General features: G+C 40.6%; 1 protein-coding gene across 2 annotated transcripts in view; it reads left to right on the top strand.

Moving 5' to 3' along the window:
- The window catches only part of STK26 (serine/threonine kinase 26), a 54,083-nt gene extending 35,769 nt beyond the window's left edge, over positions 1 to 18,314 (top strand). The window contains exons 4-12 of one of the 2 annotated variants that reach the window (XM_048863256.2): positions 6,474 to 6,530; positions 8,345 to 8,453; positions 8,558 to 8,715; positions 9,772 to 9,957; positions 12,959 to 13,107; positions 13,859 to 13,952; positions 14,434 to 14,496; positions 14,584 to 14,720; positions 16,403 to 18,314. In XM_048863256.2, the coding sequence (XP_048719213.1) occupies positions 6,474 to 6,530; positions 8,345 to 8,453; positions 8,558 to 8,715; positions 9,772 to 9,957; positions 12,959 to 13,107; positions 13,859 to 13,952; positions 14,434 to 14,496; positions 14,584 to 14,720; positions 16,403 to 16,427 (978 nt within the window). In that variant the 3' untranslated portion in view covers positions 16,428 to 18,314. Of the gene's footprint in view, positions 1 to 6,473; positions 6,531 to 8,344; positions 8,454 to 8,557; positions 8,716 to 9,771; positions 9,958 to 12,958; positions 13,108 to 13,858; positions 13,953 to 14,433; positions 14,497 to 14,583; positions 14,725 to 16,402 lie in introns of those variants that run through there. The other variant, XM_048863257.2, reaches the window with a different exon arrangement.
- The last annotated feature ends 4,297 nt before the right edge of the window (positions 18,315 to 22,611 follow it).

The following is a 22,611-nucleotide window of genomic DNA, read 5'->3' as shown; positions in this document are numbered from 1 at the left end:
ACAGACCAGGTCTTGGTCCCTAGATGCTATTTGAAAAATGTTGCAAATGACATACACAAGGGTCCTAACACTTCATGGTCTCGCTGTCACTTCCATTCGTATAGAAAAAGGGGAATTGAGTCTCGGCGACTGGAATTAAGGGTGAGAGAAGTAACTGCAGATGAGTTCCCTTTTTTCAGAGAACACAGAATTTTGCTTTTGTCCTGCAACTTTGTGTGATTGCTTATAATAAACCTGCTTTTTAAAAAGCTATTTATATCATATAGATCAGTTTGGCATGTTGACAAATACAGCATCAATTATTCCTTGAAACACAGCATATTTGAACTGTCAATTGAGTTTAGCATATGAAGAAAAACATAACATGAAAATATTTTGAAATTAACAAGATGTGTGCTAACTGTGGGGGATTTATTTTTAATCCTTCTCACGTCTCATCCTCCGTGTACTTAGATTTTAAGCTTTTCAAAACAGGCATCTTCTCTTCTGCACTGGATCCTTTACAGTGTGTGTTTTTGCAGCTCGGGAGGCCGAACCAGACCTGTGACTGACAGGAAGGGAGTGGCCCAGCCTCTGACTGCGCTGCTGGTTTTATCTTGTTAGCTGCAATTAGGTTTTTCCAGATTCTTCCTGCTGCAGAGCAGAAACTGAAACAAAAATGGGTGTCTTTATTCATACTATTCGACTTAGTGTATTTTAAACTTTTGCTGGGCTATGTAGACTCTTTCTATAAGCTCCTCTTATACAGAGTTAACTGGCTGCACAAGGTCTACAGCTTGCATATCTGACTGAAAGTATGGACAGATGACCACCAGGAGTACTACATGTCTTGTTTTTAAACTTGTTTAACTGTTAGACATTTTAGTCTTTAAAACTATGAGTATAAGATAAGCTCTGCTTCCTTAGTGACTCTTGAGGTGAAATTGAATCCAGTTTCCAGACATTGTGACAAAGGAGCAGACCCTTAAACGAACCAAAATTTTTGAAGTAGAAACAGTTGTCTTCATCTGTGGGGTTACTTATTAGTTTTCCTTGAAACATGGAGAAAAACTTCTAGTTGCTATTGAAAAGGGGTACTTGTGGCACCTTAGAGACTAACCAATTTATTTGAGCGTGAGCTTTCGTGAGCTACAGCTCACTTCATCGGATGCATAACGACTTTCTCACTTTCTGATCCATGAATGCTTAATTGTGCAGCCTCCCTGCTGTATTAAAAAAGTTTTTACATGTAATAAGTTTTTTAAATTTGTAGTATAATTTTATCCCTTTATATGATAGTGTAGAGTAGATTACAGGGGTTGGATTTGTCTGGTAACCAGTACTTTCATAGCATTATAAAAAACAGAGATTCAAGCACTTAACGATTGTAGAGAGAACCTTCCAAAGTAGACAGTGTAAAACAATGCAGTGAAAGCTGCCTGATAAGAAGACAACTGAAAAATAGACAGCTGAGAGATGTCTGTCATCTCAGTGAGGCTTTTTCTGAAGCCTGATCATTCAAATGTCAAAATTATAAACTATCACTTCCAATCAAAGCCTGCAAGAAAGGGATAATAGTCCTATAAGAGCTGCAAGTCTGCATGTAGCATCATCTTAGCAATACAAGCAGATAAAGCTTGGGAGAGTAGCTCCACTTATTTTCAGTCTGACCCTGTAGATATAAATCTTCTCTGGAGCTAGATGATTATAAAATAGTTGCTTGATGGTGTTTCTCCTCCTCACCAACCCTCGTGCTGGAAGCTAGAAATCAAATGTTTGATTCTGTAGTTCCTATCATGGCCAACACTTACTTATTTTTATTCGAGACTAAGACCAGCTTTATGTTATCTGCAGTTAATACTGGTTTAATTTGTAGTATTATTATTTACACTTGTTAGCACCCGGAGACTCCAGTCACAATTGAGGCCTCATTGTACTAGGTACTAGCATACAAAGACACGCCTCTTGCCCCACAGCATGTACATATGCATGCTCTTTCTATATTTCTATATTTTCTTGGCCTAAAATAGCTGGAAAGAAGGATTCTCGCATGCCTGGGTGAAAATTAGACATGCTCAGTTATACTGTGTAGTAGCGATTTCTTTGAGACATTATTTTAAAAACAGAGCACTTATTCATTTTCGCTATTTGGTGTTTTCAAATAGCAGTAAAATCCATCCAAACAGATCTGTGAGACCACAGTGTTTGCCTGAAATTTGAGTTCATTACAAGTTTTTCCCAACTTACATAAACTTGGGCTTTATGAATAGTGCTAAAATTAGCGAGCCCTTCCCTGCTGATCTCATAATATTGGAATAGACTCATAACATAAATGCTGGTTGTTTTTTTTTTTAATTCAGTATGTCTTAACAAAATGTACCCTGTTCAGTAACTGGACATGGTGCATTCAAAAACTGCACCTTTATTTGCTTGTTGGGTTTCCTTTAGATATTTATCAATATTCAGGAAATGGAGCAAGGGAAAAGCCAACAGAGAGCATAGAAAGGCTTTTGAAAGTAATGATGTCATAAGCTGGGCTAGTGCAAGTAAATGAATTCCTTGAGATCTACACAGCATACTGTAATATTGTAAATTGACTTATTTTTGTTGTTTTCTTACTAATGGTGTGGTTTTTTAATCCGAATGTAGTGGGTATCTTCTTCACCACCCCAATATTTACAAGAACTGCAGCCCATAGAATTTGCTCATATCTTAACACTTGTCTTTTTTCAGGGAAGTGTAGGAAAAAATGGAATTAAATGTGTCTGAAATTGTATGTTAGTAGATCTGACATCAGATTCTTGCTCTTTATATGAACCAACCATCTTCTGAAACTACAGACTAAGGTCTACCTCAGCATCCACAAATGATTGTCTTAAGAACTTCTGACTTCCTGTACATGGAACTTCAGAGTGATTACTCAATATTGAAGAATGTGGTACTGTAATACATGGGCATCTTAACCCATTAAAAGCCAAGAATTTCTAGGCTATCACCAAAATTTATGAACTGTGAGTTGAGGATGAAATGGGCCTTCAACTGGTGCTAGTGGGGTCTGCTCGGTTGCTGAGAAGCAAGTTCTCAAGAATGCACAAATGAAAGGTGTATCTTAATATTATTATATTTGACTTCTGAATGGACTCTTTATCTTGAACTGTATGTAAACAATTATTTGCCTTGGTCTAAGGTCCAGGATTAGTTTTCTCCTGGATCACATTATGTAGGACTGCTTTGCATTACAGTAGGAGAGCCACTTACACAGAGCCAGAATGACTTTACTGTGGGAATGTCTCAGATATGCTAAAAGAAAAGGAGTACTTGTGGCACCTTAGAGACTAACCAGTTTATTTGAGCATAAGCTTTCGTGAGCTACAGCTCACTTCATCGGATGCATACTGTGGAAAGTGTAGAAGATCTTTTTCTATACACACAAAGCATGAAAAAATACCTCCTCCCACCCCACTCTCCTGCTGGTAATAGCTTATCTAAAGTGATCACTCTCCTTACAATGTGTATGATAATCAAGGTGGGCCATTTCCAGCACAAATCCAGGGTTTAACAAGAACGTCTGGGTGGGGGGTAGGAAAAAACAAGGGGAAATAGGTTACTTTGCATAATGACTTAGCCACTCCCAGTCTCTATTCAAGCCTAAGTTAATTGTATCCAATTTGCAAATGAATTCCAATTCAACAGTTTCTCGCTGGAGTCTGGATTTGAAGTTTTTTTGTTGTAATATAGCAACTTTCATGTCTGTAATCGCGTGACCAGAGAGATTGAAATGTTCTCCGACTAGTTTATGAATGTTATAATTCTTGACATCTGATTTGTGTCCATTTATTCTTTTACGTAGAGACTGTCCAGTTTGACCAATGTATGTGGCAGAGGGGCTTTGCTGGCACATGATGGCATCTATCACATTGGTGGATGTGCAGGTGAACGAGCCTCTGATAGTGTGGCTGATGTTATTAGGCCCTGTGATGGTGTCCCCTGAATATATATGTAGGCACAGTTGGCAACGGGCTTTGTTGCAAGGATAGGTTTCTGGGTTAGTGGTTCTGTTGTGTGGTATGTGGTTGCTGGTGAGTATTTGCTTCAGGTTGGGGGGCTGTCAGTAGGCAAGGACTGGCCTGTCTCCCAAGATTTGTGAAAGTGTTGGGTCATCCTTCAGGATCATAGAATCATAGAATATCAGGGTTGGAAGGGACCTCAGGAGGTCATCTAGTCCAACCCCCTGCTCAAAAGCAGGACCCATCCCCAATTAAATCATCCCAGCCAGGGCTTTGTCAAGCCTGACCTTAAAAACTTCTAAGGAAGGAGATTCCACCACCTCCCTAGGCAACGCATTCCAGTGTTTCACCACCCTCCTAGTGAAAAAGTTTTTCCAAATATCCAACCTAAACCTCCCCCAGGATAGGTTGTAGATCCTTAATAATGCGTTGGAGGGGTTTTAGTTGGGGGCTGAAGGTGACGGCTAGTGGCGTTCTGTTATTTTCTTTGTTAGGCCTGTCCTGTAGTAGGTGACTTTTGGGAACTCTTCTGGCTCTATCAATCTGTTTCTTCACTTCCGCAGGTGGGTATTGTAGTTGTAAGAATGCTTGATAGAGATCTTGTAGGTGTTTGTCTCTGTCTGAGGTGTTGGAGCAAATGCTGTTGTATCGCAGAGCTTGGCTGTAGACGATGGATCGTGTGGTGTGGTCAGGGTGAAAGCTGGAGGCATGTAGGTAGGAATAGCGGTCAGTAGGTTTCCGGTATAGGGTGGTGTTTATGTGACCATCGTTTATTAGCACTGTAGTGTCCAGGAAGTGGATCTCTTGTGTGGACTGGACCAGGCTGAGGTTGATGGTGGGATGGAAATTGTTGAAATCATGGTGGAATTCCGCAAGGGCTTCTTTTCCATGGGTCCAGATGATGAAGATGTCATCAATATAGCGCAATTAGAGTAGGGGCGTTATGGGACGAGAGCTGAGGAAGCGTTGTTCTAAGTCAGCCATAAAAATGTTGGCATACTGTGGGGCCATGCAGGTACCCATAGCAGTGCTGCTGATATACCTTCAGCAGGAGAGTGGGTTTGTGTGTGTGGGGGGGGGGGGGAGAAAACCTGGATTTGTGCTGGAAATGGCCCAACTTGATTATCATACACATTGTAAGGAGAGTGATCACTTTAGATAAGCTATTACCAGCAGGAGAGTGGGGTGGGAGGAGGTATTTTTTCATGCTTTGTGTGTATAGAAAAAGATCTTCTACACTTTCCACAGTATGCATCCGATGAAGTGAGCCATAGCTCATGAAAGCTTATGCTCAAATAAATTGGTTAGTCTCTAAGGTGCCACAAGTACTCCTTTTCTTTTTGCGACTACAGACTAACACGGCTGTTACTCTGAAACCTGTCAGACATGCTAGGCACTGTATAAAGTTGTAGGAAGAGACAAGCTCGTTTTCAAAGAGTTTAGGTACATTATTTAGCTACTGGTGTTCTCTCTGGTTGAAGGCTCTTTTCTACATCAGAGTGCACATGAGCCATACAGCAATAGCCAAGTAATGCACAAGAAAATTGTTTCTAGTGAGCCTGTTTCAGATGGCACCAATAGTTCTTAGCTGCTGAGAACTAAGATGTCTCATTTGTTGCCAAACCTGACCAATTACATTGGAGCACAGAAGACTTAGTTGTCTGATTTGCTTTATAGATGACTGGATCCATCTGAAGCAACAGTTTTTTAGTCTGTGGCTTACTGGTGTACCTGCATCTGGCAGCAACATTCACTTCTTGTTGCTGTTTACAAGGGCATGCTCAATCTCTCCACTTCTGTGGAAGGGGTTTTTGAGAGTCATGCAGAATATAGCACTCAAATGGGATTTTTACTTTTGTGTACTGACTGAATATATACAAAAACACACTGTTTGAATCTAATTTGAATGACAGTAGCCATGTCAGAGTCACAAAAATACTCAACCTTTGTAATTCCTTACAATTCAGTATGTGGTTTTTGACTCAAGTGATATATTTCAATAAATTTCATTCAAGTGTGTGCTGAAAATGTGTGTGGTCCTTTTATTGTCATGTTACTAATTTTTAGTGCAAAAGCCTAGAACTGAAAAGAAGTGGATATTTTAGCTTAATTCTGGTGGTGTTGAAAAAGATTTTTAAAAATGTTTTCCTGTTTGTTAAACCACATTGCTTCAGCTAATAGGACCGTAGATATCAAATATGAAAAGTTACTATTGTGCTCTAGAAATAGAAATAAAATTAATTTTCTTTGGTAGCCTGAGCATTCTTGTAGGAAATGCTACTGCCTGTTAGGGTCTCTTGCCAAAGATAATGAAGAATAACTTTATAGTTACTGGACTGTTGCATTTGGGGAGGGGTCTGTTGTTTAGGTACACTGTGTTGTACCTTGAAATAAGTGATAGTGTTTTCCAGTGCAGTAAAAATAATTCTTTACAATGTTCAAACCATTTTATGTGTCTAGTCTCTCACCATATTTCTTTATTTATAGGGCACAAAGTTATGGATAATAATGGAATACTTGGGTGGAGGATCAGCTTTAGATCTTGTAAGTATTATAATTTAGTGCAGCTTGTTGGCTTCTTAAAGTAGTACTTAAACTATTTTTCTTATTAAGCAGAGGAACCTAATAATACTTGAAGAGCGTGGTCCCTGTTGGAAAAAGTAATCTGTCATCTCCATTCCAAAGTGGTGGTCTAGTGAAGAAAAATGTGTCTTTAACTAAAGATTATTTAGATGTTGGCTGTTTGTGCTCATCTTTGGGTTCATATCCACTCTCGTTCTTTATGCCAGCAGTCAGGTTTTATGTTTATTCAGTTGTGCATTTGTATATCTTCTTACGAAGTTTGGACTCTGGAGGTAGTTAACGTTGTTTTAGTCCTGCTGTATGACATTCCTAAAAGTGTGAATATGTGCACTGGTTATGCTAAACAACTTTTCCTACTCAATGAGTTTGCATTAAGGTTTGTTATTTCACTGTCTCTAAATGCTGAGAAATGGTGTAAAGTTTTGTAACTTACCATATCATTTTTTTTTAAATTGGTTTTATTAGGAAAATTTTTATCCTTGCTTCCTTTTTTCAAAGCAGAATATTTATTACACTTCAGTACATAAAATGTTTCTTTTGGAGTGGGTCTCAGGAATGTTGTGTGCACACAGAGTGTAGTTAATATTAAATGGTAAAACTGAGTTGGGTTTTCTGTTTTCAACAGTTTAAATTTAAACATACAAAGTGCCTTTTTCTTAAGATAGATGTAGCAGTCATGAAAGAAGCAGCTTAGGAGGTATGAGAAGAGCACAATCCTCTGTGTGGCAACGTGTGGTTTCCCCAGTAGAGCTGTACCTCAGCTGCGAACTTGAGAAGACCTGCCCTTTCTTGTAAGATCATAGACCCACAGTGCTTCTGCTTCTTAGGCTCTGGAATTTGAGGACCAATTCTGTAGTACCGTAGATCATTTTTTTCCAGATGTTCATTACAAAGCGGGCATGTGCTTAACTTTTTTACAAGTGGTCCCTATGACTTTTTATTTAAACTTGTTTATGGAATTCTGAGGTAATAGCTCAACAACTAGAACAAAAAACATAGTGAAAGTCTTAGTGAACAATTGCTCAGAGCTCTGGAACTAAGCTGTTTATTAACCAAAAAAAAAAAAAAAGAAGACACTTTTAGCCATTGTGGTGGTTTGAGAAATTTTTCAAAAGTGTGAGCCAGGTGTAAATGGATGCATTGTTTGTGGAATCTGCAGAAATCATGAAACAGCCCTCACTTTCCCTATTGGCAAAATCTCCACTTACTCTCTACAACCTTTTCTACAATATGGTGATGTAAAAAAATCTGCAACAAATTAAAAACATTGGGACAATGAAATTAATGGAATTGAATATCAAAATAAATAATGCAAAGCCTGTACTATTTGTAGTAGTTTTTCATGTTTAAGTGGATTGTAAAAGGTAAAACCTCAGGTTCTTTGATGGGGTACAGAATTTCTAGTTTGTAAGTGCTGCAGAAACCAGGAACTTTTGCAGTTAACACCAGTTTTCAAAGTAGTCCATGGCTGGGTGTGGAAGGTCTTGTCTACTGTATAGACCCTTTTACCATTTAAACATTCTTTAAGTTATGTAGCAGTACTGCTGTGAGCGTTACCAACCTGCTAGTATCCCTTCCTGCAGTACCCGTGTCCCAGTATGTTTAATCTACATATATAACGAATCTTTTCATCTTGTGCACTCTGTTAAAGACACTTCCTATAGCAAAAAAGCTGAAGTTTCAAACGTACTGTAACTGCATTTTAATAAATGACAAGGCAGGGATTAAGGATAAGATCGGGAGTATTGTTTTAATTTTAATGTTTCCCTCTAAAGCTACGGGCTGGTCCGTTTGATGAATTCCAGATTGCTACTATGTTAAAGGAAATCTTGAAAGGTCTAGACTACCTACACTCGGAGAAGAAAATTCACAGGGATATAAAAGGTGCATAAAACTTTAAATATTAACTTAATGTCTTTTAAAGTAATAGGAGCAGTGTGATAAACTACATTTGACTTCACCTCTTTTCCGTTCCCTCCACCCTCCAGCTGCCAATGTCTTGTTGTCAGAGCAAGGAGATGTTAAACTTGCTGATTTTGGAGTTGCTGGGCAGCTGACGGATACACAAATTAAGAGGAATACCTTTGTAGGCACACCATTTTGGATGGCCCCTGAAGTTATACAGCAGTCGGCTTATGACTCAAAAGTAAGTATTACTATAGAAATTGTTCTCTTATAAAGGCAGCTTCAGAAGAAATTAGCTTAACTTCTGCTTTTTGGCTAGATCAGTCTTGGTAAAGTACCCTTTAAGCTACAGAGAGTTTTGAATTGTATGTAAATTACAAATCATTTAGTCATATTATATTTTACTATAGAACTGTAATAGTCATGTGACTGACATCTTCATTTTATTTCCACACACCGTAATGACAAGTAGGTGTTTGTGTAAGCACTTAATTCACATCTGTCATAGCTTGAGTGATAGACCTATGAGATTATGGAAAGTTTGCCGGTGAATAACTTATATAAAATGGTCAAAGAAAGCACGTGGAAACCTCCAGGTAAACTCTGTATACTGCATAAATAAAGACGGCACAGTCCTACCTCTGCAAAAGTGTGAGAGCTCTAGTAGGGTTCATGAAAAGCCACCAAGTGAGTTGGAAATTGTCATTTTAGATTAATTTCTTTGGCGCAAATCCCCCCAGGATACTGTCAAGGTGCGAGATGTTTTTGTTTCCATTCCGTGCTCTATTATTGCTATTGCAATCTAAAGGGAAACTTTCAAAGATTTAAAAATGACAAGTGAGAACCTGCTTTTCAAAAGGAGCAGAGTGAAAAATGGTGACTGAGAATTTACTGCTCCATTAGCTTCTAAAGGCATTGCAGTCTTTGCAGGAGTTTCCAGAGTGCAAGTGTATATCCATGTGTACATCCAGAGACCTCTTCTGTCTCTATTGTCTCTGGTTCTGTGTCCTATATCGCTATGCCTGGGACATTCTGGGAAACTTTACCACTTTCAGCATAAATTTCCTGACCCTTGTGTTTTTTATATTCATCACCTTTATGCTATGTTAACAGTGTATAAAATATGTGTACAGTAAGCATGTTTAAAAAGATATATGTAATTATTGCGCTGTCAGGAGCTCTTACAGAACTCCTCTTTTTTATTGGCTCTAGTATAGAATTCAAATAATAATCTGTGACACCTCAGTCTTCAACTTTGTATTCAGTGAGAATAAAACTCTTTATTTCATTCCCCCAGGCTGACATTTGGTCTTTGGGAATTACTGCTATTGAACTAGCCAAAGGAGAGCCACCCAACTCTGACATGCATCCGATGAGAGTTCTGTTTCTTATTCCAAAAAACAATCCTCCAACTCTATTAGGAGAATTCAGCAAACCTTTTAAAGAATTTATTGATGCATGTCTGAATAAGGACCCAACATTTGTGAGTATATCTCTCATCTGTGTCGTCTTAATGCTTGCAAAGCTCTTTGGCTGTGAAATCTACTACATAGGTGATGGGTGTAACGTGAGAGCCTGTGACTTTGTATGCTTCTCTATTGCAAGAGGGAGTGGAGTACCTTGTTGTTACTTAGACCTTACTCCTCCTCCCCATGGAGATGTTGAGATGACTAAAGAGAATTGATGATCGGCTCCAGAGACAGCTTCCTAAAGCTCAGAAAGCGGTAGTATAATGCAGGTTTCAGAGTAGCAGCCGTGTTAGTCTGTATCCGCAAAAAGAACAGGAGGACTTGTGGCACCTTAGAGACTAACACATTTATTTTAGCAGAAGCTTTTGTGAGCTACAGTTCACTTCATCGGATGCATGCAGTGGAAAATACAGTGGGGAGATTTTATATACACAGAGAACATGAAACAATGGCTGTTACCATACACACTGTAATGAGAGTGATCAGGTAAGGTGAGCTATTACCAGCAGGAGCGGGGCGGGGGGGGAAAACAAACCTTTTGTAGTGATAATCAAGGTGGGCCATTTCCAGCAGTTGACAAGAACATGTGAGCAACCGTGGGGGTGGGGGAAAGGGGTGGGGGGAAATAAACATGGGGAAATAGTTTTACTTTGTGTAATGACCCATCCACTCCCAGTCTTTATTTCAAGCCTAAGTTAATGGTGTCCAGTTTGCAAATTAATTCCAATTCAGCAGTCTCTCATTGGAGTCTGTTTCTGAAGTTTTTCTGTCGAAGAATTGTCACTTTTACGTTTGTAATCGAGTGACCAAAGAGACTGAATTGTTCTCCGATTGGTTTTTGAATGTTACGATTCTTGACGTCTGATTTGTGTCCGTTTATTTTTTTTTACGTAGAGACTGTCCAGTTTGGCCAATGTACATGGCAGAGGGGCATTGCTGGCACATGATGGCATCTATGAATGTGCAGGTGATGTGCAGGTGAACAAGCTTCTGATAGTGTGGCTGATGTGATTAGGCCCTATGATGGTGTCCCCTGAATAGATATGTGGACACAGTTGGCAACGGGCTTTGTTGCAAGGATAGGTTCCCGGGTTAGTGGTTCTGTTGTGTGGTTGCTGGTGAGTATTTGCTTCAGGTTGGGGGGCCGTCTGTAAGCAAGGACTGGCCTGTCTCCTAAGATCTGTGAGAGTGATGGGTCGTTGTTCAGGATAGGTTATAAATCCTTGATGATGCGTTGGAGAGGTTTTAGTTTGGGGCTGAAGCTGATGGCTAGAGGTGTTCTGTTATTTTCTTTGTTGGGCCTGTCCTGTAGTAGGTAACTTCTGGGTACTCTTCTGCCTCTGTCAATCTGTTTCTTCACTTCAGCAGGTGGGTATTGTAGTTGTAAGAACACTTGATAGAGATCTTGTAGGTGTTTGTCTCTGTCTGAAGGGTTGGAGCAAATGCTGTTGTATCGTAGAGCTTGGCTGTAGACAATGGATCTTGTGGTATGGTCTGGATGAAAGCTGGAGGCATGTAGGTAAGTATAGCAGTCCTTAGGTTTCCGGTATAGGGTGGTGTTTATGTGACCATCGCTTATTAGCACTGTAGTGTCCAGAAAGTGGATCTCTTGTGTGGACTGGACCAGGCTGAGGTTGATGGTGGGATGGAAATTGTTGAATCATGGTGGAATTCCTCAAGGGCTTCTTTTCCATGGGTCCAGATGATGAAGATGTCATCAATGTAGTGCAAGTAGAGTAGGGGCATTAGGGGACGAGAGCTGAGGAAGCGTTGTTCTGAGTCAGCCATAAAAATGTTGGCATACTGTGGGGCCATGCGGGTTCCCATAGCAGTGCTGCTGATTTGAAGGTATACGTTGTCCCCAAATGTGAAATAGTTATGGGTGAGGACAAAGTCAAAGTTCAGCCACCAGGTTAGCCATGACATTAATCGGGGATACTGTTCCTGATGGCTTGTAGTCCGTCTTTGTGTGGAATGTTGGTGTAGAGGGCTTCTACATCCATAGTGGCCAGGATGGTGTTTTCAGGAAGATCACCGATGGATTGTCGTTTCCTCAGGTGAGTGGTGTCTTGAAGATAGCTGGGAGTGCTGGTAGCATAGGGCCTGAGGAGGGAGTCTACATAGCAAGACAATCCTGCTGTCAGGGTGCCAATGCCTGAGATGATGGGATGTCCAGGATTTCCAGGTTTATGGATCTTGGGTAGCAGATAGAATACCGCTGGTCGGGGTTCTAGGGGTGTGTCTGTGCGGATTTGTTCTTGTGCTTTTTCAGGGAGTTTCTTGAGCAAATGCTGTAGTTTCTTTTGGTAACTCTCAGTGGGATCAGAGGGTAATGGCTTGTAGAAAGTGGTGTTGGAGAGTTGCCTAGCAGCCTCTTGTTCATATTCTGACCTATTCATGATGACGACAGCAACAGACTCCAACGAGAGACTGCTGAATTGGAATTACTTTGCAAACTGGACACCATTAACTTAGGCTTGAATAGAGACTGGGAGTGGATGTGTCATTACACAAGGTAAAACTATTTCCCCATGTTTGTTTTCCTCCCCTACTGTTCCTCACATGTTCTTGTCAACAGCTGGAAATGGCCCACCTTGATTATCACTACAAAAGGTTTTGGTCCCCCCCCCTCGGTAATAGCTCACCTTATCTGGAGAGGAGGAAGCATGGGCCAATCTTGAATGATACCCCAGCAAGACTTACACTAAAATATATTTATTCTGGTTACAAACCTCATTGAATTGGAGAAGTATCATCAGTCAGCTTTGTCTAGGTGTCTGTTATCTAATACAGAAATCACTAATTGATCAATTCTGTAGCTGTTGTATGGGGTGATCATAGTCTTAGAGGATTATAAATGTAGGTTGTGTTTGGCTTCTTAGAAGCTCCTGTTACTATATGGATGTTTGGTTCTGGGCTGGACCAAGGAGGAGATGTTTTTAAATAACATTTAAAATCACAACAACTTTATGTAGGATAAGTGTAAATATCTTTGTGGTTTTGTTTTTTTTATAGCGCCCGACTGCAAAGGAACTCCTGAAACACAAATTCATTCTGAAAAATGCCAAGAAGACTTCTTATCTGACAGAACTTATTGACCGGTTTAAGAGATGGAAGGCAGAAGGGCACAGTAGTGATGAATCGGATTCAGATGGTTCTGATTCGTAAGTGTGTTTTAGTATGGCTTCTCTGAACATTACTAATGCAGCAGTGTTTCATTTGTATGTTGAGTTATAACTCACTGCTCTTGTTGTGCTATGCTGCAATCATTCTCGAGCTCGTGCGTTAGCAGCAGCCTTGCATGGAACTCAGCTCTCAAATTAGAGCCTATACTGTGATTTGCTTGTGTGCTATTCTTCCAATCTCTGTGGACTTAAATTCCAGTTCTGTTTCTGTGACAAGCATGTCATGTCTTAGTCTTGCCCCTAGTGTACACTTTGCCCTTGCTATCGAAGTACCAAACAGTTTGGTACAACTATCCGTTTCTGCTCAGGAGAGCCCCCCAGGGTTGAATTAGTAGATGTTGCGGGCCAGGATTGCCGTGTGTCTGGAAACCTGCCCAGCCCTCACCTGTCCAATGTCTGTAAGTGTTCCATTTGCTGGACATCAAATCATTGTCTTATGTAACTGTAACCACATTTATTGGGCCACATAAGACAATGTCCTTGTCCCATAGAGCTTGCAGTTTGAGTTGTGACACGAGAGGGAAAAACGTGGTGGGGGGAGATGAGTTAGAACTATAAGATCTTGTAAAGTTCACTTAATTTATTTAACAATAAAGGTTCAATAGACATGAATTTTTAAGGCAGATGAAATTAACCATGCAGTTTCATTTGCATGCTCGTTACCTGGGCTAGTTAAGTTTGTGTTTTTGACCACTGTCGTTGTAGAAGGTATCCTTGTGATTCTCTTTAGGGAGTCCAGCAACAAGGAGAATAATTCTCATCCTGAGTGGAGTTTTACTACAGTTCGAAAGAAGCCAGATGCAAAGAAACTGCAGAATGGAACAGTATGTACAATCTGAAGAGTTTTTTATTCTTAGAGCTGGTTGGAAGCTGTTGACTTTTGGCTTCAGTCCTTATTTTTATTTTTCATAAAATAGCACAAAAATATCTGCTAGTAAAACCCCAAAATTAATTAATGGTGAAGTCCAGTGTCCATGGCAGCTTAGCCGTAGAGATAATACTGAGAGTTCATGGCACAATGTCTGTCTAGAGATATCTTAATTTTAAAGAATTACATAGAATTAATCTGACAGAGAAATGAACCATAATGTAAAGTGGCATTGGTTCAGAAATATCATCAAGCATTTATTTCCAAACCACACTAGATTTGTTGAGGTAAAGTATATGTCTTTTGTGATGTGTTGCAAAGGTTCTGTTAAATATCAAGTCTTTTAAAATGATGATGCAAGCATAAATATGATTGCTTTTATAAATGCATATAGAATATATATATTATATTAAATATGTATGTTTGCTAACTTTTAGGATCAAGACCTTGTGAAAACCGTGAGTTGTTTAACTATGATAATCACACCTGTGTTTGCTGAGGTAAATCGTTAATTCAAAGATCTCTTTGAAATTTGCACAAGCATTTTATAAATCTTTAAGGTACATCTGTGTTGGTCTTTCACTCAGCTTAAACAGCAGGACATAAATAATACTAGCAGGAAGAAAGCAATTGAAGAACTTGAGAAGAGCATCACTATGGCAGAATCTACATGTCCAGGGATCACAGATAAGATGGTGAAGAAACTTATGGAGAAATTTCAGAAGTAAGTTGAGTTTTTTTTGGAGGCATGTGGGGGGGGCGGGGAGGGGCATTAAAAAAAATACAATATATATAATATTGTATGTAAACTACGTTAAAAATGTTACTTAAGTTGCAAAGTTCTGGTCTCAGATTAGGAAATGCCAGTGTTACAATTACCCAGGCAATCTTAATTCTGCCCCATTTTGCATCCATCCTATGTACTCGATGAGACTAGTGTGCTGTGAAAATAATCTTATGCCATCCTGTAGTTAGACTTTATCATGTGCATGTGTGTAAGAGGGGACCTGACTCGGTTTGCCTTCCACCTCCCCAAGCTCTCTGCCCCATGAGCTGGAGAAACTTCTACCGCATGTGGTGGCCCCTGAGGGAGGAATTGGCCATTGATGCTGTTTGCTGGGTGTGGAGGCTAGTTGGGGAGACCCCAGCCAGTTTGGCTCATTCCCCTAATCAACCTATTAAAGCTGGTTGCAATTCAGAGGCAACAGTGTCTATCTTTATCTTTAGAATGTTTGTGATCAGTTGTTGTTTGGTCAAGCTACATAAACTCTTCCAGGAGGATAAAAGTGACAGACAAGAACTAGTGATTTTCAGCAGTTTTTATCTTAGCAAAACATGTACAGAATTTCAAGAAAAGACACGTCTGTAGCTTGAGGGCTTTGTGAAGGTGCTATATGTCCCCACTGATTTCTGTGTAACCCAATACAGTATAAAGAAAAGGAGTACTTGTGGCACCTTAGAGACTAACCAATTTATTTGAGCATAAGCTTTCATGAGCTACAGCTCACTTCATCAGATGCTGTAGCTTACGAAAGCTTATGCTCAAATAAATTTCAGTCTCTAAGGTGCCACAAGTACTCCTTTTCTTTTTGCGGATACGGACTAACACGGCTGCTACTCTGAAACCAATACAGTATAAGACAGTAGCATTTATATGTTGAAACATTATTGCTATTTTAACAGACTGAGAGTAATCAAACACATTTATGATCGCTTAATACATTGTTTGTTTAAGGTGGAATAATAGAATTTGGGTCAAGTGTGTTTTCTTATCCAGTTTCATATAATTTGTTAGACATATTGCATTATATATAATCCCTAGACTGCAGTAAAAATGTAGTGTTTATTCCCTTTGTCTGCCATCTTTACATGCTGAGCACCTCTCTATGCAAATACTCTCATTGAGATCAACGGAGAGAGTCTTCTCAGCATGAACAACAGTGGCAAAATAAAGGGAGAATCTATTTGAGAACTTCATTTCTTTCTAGAAAACGTTTTAGCTATTGTAGTTACAAATAACACTTCCAGTTACTATAAATGAAAAATTAATGGTAAAAACAATTATTCTCTTTGTTCTTTATTTACACTGCAGTTTTAATGTAGATACTTCCTTGTTGAAGAGACATTTATAAACTTTACCAGGGGAGCAGATAAACCCTTGACTCATCTTTTTTTTAAAAAAAATTCACTGCATGTTATTTCAAGGGTCTTCTATGAGAAACGTTGCCCCTTGGGTTTTTTTCATATCTGTGTAGGCAATCAGGTTAAAAGCTAATGTTTCTGAGATAAGATTAATGCACTTACTTGTTTAGTAGCTTTATACACTGAAGTGTGGTGCATTCATGTGCTGTGTACCAAGTTGGAATAAAGTGAATACAGTTCTTATTTGTGTATTTTTATGCATAGGATTTCTGTTAATGACTCATCCTAAGAAACTTCCCATAAATGACTGCTGTTTCATATGGACCCAGTGAAACCCACCAAAACTACTTCAAGCTTGGCAGTGCTTAGCTCATGAGCTCCTTGTGCCTTTTGGATCTTTGCAACATATTGATGAGGAGGAGGACGATGATGATCAAGGATTTGGAAGACCCTACTTAACTATTTTGTGATGGTGTACATGGTTTTATATTTTCAGGAAATTATTTTGTAAAGAACAACTTTTAATATTGTAGTTTCATCTGTTTAATCAGATAAATGTTGAGGTGCAGTTTTGCTTTTAGACGTGGCCGTTACTTTAGTTAATAGGAAGTGTAAGTACAGTATGTTTTGATGCTTTTTGTTACTGTACATTGATGGGAACGTGCAGGTCTTTTGTATTCATAAGTTAAACTTTTGTAAATCACGAACATGCTTCATAAATAGCTTTTTTCACAAGCCTACACTTAGTGGGTAGGATATTGCTGTAGCACCTGCTTTGGTCACCATAGTTTTATCATACCCTAAAACTAAACCTGCAACAATATCTATCGTACTTCTCAGTTGGTACCGTGCTTTAGGCAGCTCTATGATTATACACATTTGAGAGCAATATGTCAGTAGTTTGCAGGTGATATGTAGCAGCAGGTAGATCCTGATGTACAGTAGATGTATTACCTTTTAGAACAGATTTAGAAGTAGTAATTAAATCTTATTCATCATGGTAGGAAATTTAAAGCAATACAGATGCAAGGGGCGGGGGGGAGGGCTTTGGCAATAATGGACAGAAATTGAAGTCCAGTTTAATTTAAATTTCTTTCTTTTGCGTATAAAAACAGCGCATTGTATGCTTGGGTGGGAGGTAGCCAGAGAGAAGTTGGGTGTCATGTGATAAATACCTCACAAGCAGGTATCCATATAACACCAGCGTTCTGTGTGGTGGTGGTGGTTTCCTGTAAACTATTTATACACTTCTGTTCTTAAAGTACATTAAATGCAGTACATCCACATCATTTGTTTATAATTTTCTGAAAGTGTATTTTAAATATGTATTTACCAGTTAATATGCAAATAATTGAGTTATAGATATTCTTTCACTAAAAGGTCGTACTGTGCAGTACAGAATGATTTTTTCCCCTGAAGTAGGTAAGACTATAAAATTGCTTTCAGTTATATATTTATGGTACTGCTAGATGGGTAATATCCTTTTTTCTTTTCAACCCAGTATGTATATTATGCTGAAGTTTTGAACTGGGATTGTATTTCAGTACTTAGCTGTGGAACTGTTGGTGTAAATTTATTTTTGATAAAGGCTGGATGTGTTTATTTTATGGTTCCTGCACATTTTGTTTTTGCACAAAAGTCATTTTAAAGAAATCTGAAATCTGTCTGCCAAATATTGGAAAAAGTAACGGTGTGCAAACAAATACTGCATTTTTAGTCAAAAGTTGCCATTACATCGTTTTTATATAAAGGACACTCGTGAGAGATGGTGGTTAGACATGCCAAGGACAATTATTTTCAATGGTGCCTACACTGTAAAAATTACTTTTAACTCCTTGTTTTAATTTTAAAGAAATGTTTCTGTTTAAAACTTTTCATCTGCTATATAACTAAAACTCAATTAGAATTTATATCTGAGAAAAAAGTCTGGAAATAGTTTTGAAAACAATAATGTTATGGATTAAATAAATATTTTTATAAGTGTAAAAGCAGCAAAAGTTGTATATACAGTTGATCTGAGGCTTTACAAAATAACTGCATCACAGATACAAATTGTAGTGCTCCTATAGCTTATGTAGTTGTTAGTCCTGTAAATCTGTTTATAGATGTAGCTTATTTCAATGTTTTGGGGTTTAAAATGGTTTAAAAATAAATATTTAAGTTCTGTAAACTTTCATGACCCTGCTTTGTTGTGCATTTTATTTTGGATTTAGTTAAATTTGCAAATTATTGTTTTATGGTTTCCAAGTTTTAAATGTTTCTATTTAAACAAAAGTGCTCCTTGCAAAGAGTTGCATGTTACTTTAGAAAATGGTGTTTTTTCCCATGCTGACCTTGTCCAAAGAACACCTATTGGAATTTAGACAGCGTGGAATGCTAGACATGTGGAACAACTACAGTATTCAGTTTGATCTCATTCTTGAAGCATAATCTATCAATATGTGTGCATGCAGACATATATATGGGACCGTTGACAGAGTTGTAGACATTTCAGAACGTCAAAACTTCACTGTGAACTCATATTTCAGATTCAAGGTACAGAAAGCATGGTGCCCCAGTTAACTTTGATTTTGTACTTGTCTGTCTCCTCACCAAGAATCTCACTAAACTACTACATACTTATTTCTCAGAATTCAAAACCTGTTATTTTTAATTCCATTGTCACTTTCCCTCAAGATGTTGTTTTATTTGGGCTGGAGGGGTGTTACTGAGAGGTGATCCTTTCTGAATTTAGTAATTGAAGGCTACGTCCTCATCTTGATGCCTGGGGCTTTATTCTACGTAACTCTAAATGAAGCCTGTCCTGAGTGGCTGGAGCAGTGGGCTTAGTACCACTCCATGCTTGCTGTGTGACCTCAGCCAAGTCACTGAACTACTGTCTGTTTCTTTCCTTGTCAAATGGTACAACATTTACCTACCTCAGAGGGATGTTGTGGAGCTAAGTTCATTGATGGCCGTGAAGAGCCTTGGTCTTTGGTAGTGCTGTCCATTGGAGGAACTGCAAATATTGTGTTTCAAATGGGATTTGCTCTGCTGAAATCCTGTGCCTCCATGAGGAGAGTAAATTATACTTTTAGTATAGAGGGTTCATTAGGGAACCATCCTCTGACTAGTGTATTTTCCACCTTGCGTTGAGAATTGACATTTTAGTCACTTATGGAAACAGAATCGCATTAAAAAAAGAAATGTATTCTATTCGTCATACTTGCATATCCGAGTCCTTTGTCAATGTAATCCTCCCTAAAACCCCTTAACTCAGCTTCTCTCAGATTCCACCAAGATTTTGTACTGTGTACAGGTAGTAATCGTAATCGTAAAAATCTGTTCTTAGAACAGGTGACTGCTTAGTGAATAGAAAACAATATTTCCCACACACCAGGGCTAAAGGAGATTTCAGGTTTGCCTGTCCATGTTCAGATGCTTCCAGTTTGGCCCTTAAGACACCACCTCTCTGAGGTCACCTGGCATGTTGTTGTTTTTTTTAAATGCTACTTCTCCCTCCAAGACCATGTGGCTGGAACCTTTTCAATTATATACAGAAGTGCAGGCTTGTCATGTGTTCTGTTTGACCACAAATCCTATTTTTAAAATAGGTCTTATCCACATATCCTTCTTCTATGTCAGCGAGGGGAGGAAGTCTGTACAATGCTGTGTGTATGTTGTGTTAATCTGTCAAGTTAAATAATCTGTCCTGTGCTGAAACTGGATGCAAAAGACAAGTGCCTAGATCCTTATCCCCATCTTAGAGCATCAGATAGTGCTTTCTCTCATGCAAGAATGGTGCATTGTGGGAGCAGGCCCTGGGAAGGAGGACAGGCATCTGGAGTTGATATGCTCCAGTGATCCTGGACTGACTGAGCAGCTCTAGAGGTCTGTTACTGCCAGCACAAGTTGGAGCAGCCCTGCATCTGATCTAAATTTGTGTTCATGAGGTTAGGGTCGGGGGGGAAAGTGGCAAATATAACCTATGCACCTGAGAACTTGGCCCTGTAGTAGGAAGAAAGCATGAGACATAAGCCCTTGTGTCAGAGGCCTGGTATGAGGCAGGACCTGAACACAGAATCTGGCAAGAACAGAGCTGATATTGTAGAAATTAAAGGAGTACTTGTGGCACCTTGGAGACTAACCAATTTATTTAAGCATGAGCTTTCGTGAGCTACAGCTCACTTCATCATCACCACAAGTACTCCTTTTCTTTTTGCGAATACAGACTAACACGGCTGTTCCTCTGAAACCTGTCATTGTAGAAATACACATTCCTAAGAAGAGCTAGGCACAGAGTGCTCATGCAAACACATCCCAATATCAAGTGGTACCAGAACGTCCCACTATCAAGGATGGTACAAAACCATTCCCCAAGGATAACAGGAACACACTGATAAGGTCAGGGTAACTACGTAATAAAAATGTTTTACTCAAACCAACATGTACAAGAGGATGGTTAGAGGCAGTATTGATTTGTTCGTATCAGAGTAGAAAGATGTATCCCTGAGGGAGTATCTTCGTCCAGCTGAGGGGGAAATGGACACAGCTCAGAGAATGGCGGGACTTTCCATTGTCATGGGTATACGTGTCTTAGCATCCTTGTAGAGTCTGCCAGGTGCTATTACTGTGCTTCATCGACAATAAACCTGGCCTGGCACCTTCGTACCTTCACGGATCTCGTGGTCATTGGGCAGTTTGCTCAAGCTCTGCTGTGCCAGCTGTCTGCGCAGAGCTGGGGCAGCCCCCAGGGAAAACACGCACACAATCAAACACCTAACCACAGGCCCTACAACTGGAAAAGCAGTTATCCATCCCTTACCAATTCCTCATCCTGGCCTGAGGCAATGGTGGGGGGTGGGCTCTGAGTCCGTTGCAATAAAGGGAGTTTGCTGTAACCTGTTGGATTTTATCTGTGCTAGCATCCCCCATATCTAATGAAGGGCTAGAGGCTGGAGCAGGCATGTTACAATCAGACCTGGCCTACAAACACCATAAACACTGCTGTCGATGGAGCGGGGCCTGCCTGCACTGAGCTCAAGATGGGCCTCCCACCCAGTCCATCTTCTAAAACCGGTCACAGAGCGGACCACCTCGAGCACCCCCAGCTTGACATGCTAAACCATGAGTTCGGCCCTGCGCTCACATTGCTGCTCTCCCTGGTTCTGCCGTGACAGCCAGGAAAGAACCTGGAATTTCCCAGGAACGTGGGACAAAGTGTCCGTTTCAAAGGAAGCCCAGCTGCTCGAACGGAAAGGGGCGTGGAGCCGTGCCTTGCCCTTCCCACATGCAAACTTGTGCAACCCCCGAAAGAGGCTCAAACCAAACCTGCACCAGGAAATGCAGCGTCAGGAGATGGGCTTCCAGCCTCCACCTTGAACTCTGCCGCTTGGCGATGGCAGTAGAAATAGAACCACCGTCCCATCCCGAACACAGCTGCAGCTTGCTGTGGGCCCAGCCCCGTGCCGCATCATGGTTCCTATGCATGCGCGCTCAGCCTTTCCCTGGGCTCTGTGTGGGAGCCACACTTGCGGCTGGTTGCCAGACATCAGGCAGGCCCCTCACCAGGCTCACCGTTCTGCCTCATGGGCCCCAGGGGGTGGTGTCGGTGACAACGGGGAGCAGAAGGGTTTGTCACCTCTTCCAGCCTACCAAACTGGCCACAGTGGGTCAGGCCAAAGATCCATCCTGCCAGTTAGTGTGTCTCCTGACAGGGGACAGGGCCAGCTGCTTCAAAGGCAATTAACAGAACAGGGCAATTAGCGAGTGATCCAGGCCCAGCTTCTGGCAGTGAAAGGTTTAGGGACACCCGGACCGTGGGGTTCCATCCTTGGCTAAGAGCCAGTGATGGACTCATCCGCCATGAAATTCTTTTTTAAACCCATTTCCAGTTCTTGCCTTCATAACATCCTGTGGCAAAAAGTGCCAAGGGCTGACTGGGCGAAGAAATACTTCCTTGTTTTAAACCAGCTGCCTAGCGGTGTCAGCGTGTAACCCCCCCCGGCCCACACATACACCCCCCCACCCCCGCTCGTGTGTTATGTGAAGGGGTAACACACCAGGCATGACGGTCTAGACCTCGATTATCCCACTCAACAGTCCCTGGCAGTTTAGTTTTGCCTCATGAAGCTGGTCCACACCCCAATCACCTCTGGGGCCGATCCCATTTCCAACAGATCCGATGGGGGCGACCAGGACCGTACGCAGCAGTCAAGGTGCGGGCATCCCATGGATTACTATAGTACCATGGTGTTTACTTCTTAGCTACCCCGTTCCTAATCGTGATGCCCCAAGTGGCTGTGAAGCACCGTTTTCCCAGGGCGCACGAGTGCCAGCAGGCGGGCTCAGGGAGGGGTGAGGGAGGGCCATCTCCCTGGGGCCTCTTTTGGGCAGGGGTGCACTACACTGTTGTGACTCTGGAGGGAAGGGGGCAGGCTGTGTGTGTGGGGGGGCGGGGAGACGCCTTTCTCGGGTGGCTAAACATCCTGGTC

The sequence above is a fragment of the Caretta caretta genome, chromosome 9 (assembly GCF_965140235.1).
Source record: "Caretta caretta isolate rCarCar2 chromosome 9, rCarCar1.hap1, whole genome shotgun sequence".
NCBI classification, from domain to species: Eukaryota; Metazoa; Chordata; order Testudines; family Cheloniidae; genus Caretta; species Caretta caretta.
Note: the sequence above shows the minus strand (reverse complement) of the source record. Positions and strands in the feature narration are given on the sequence as shown.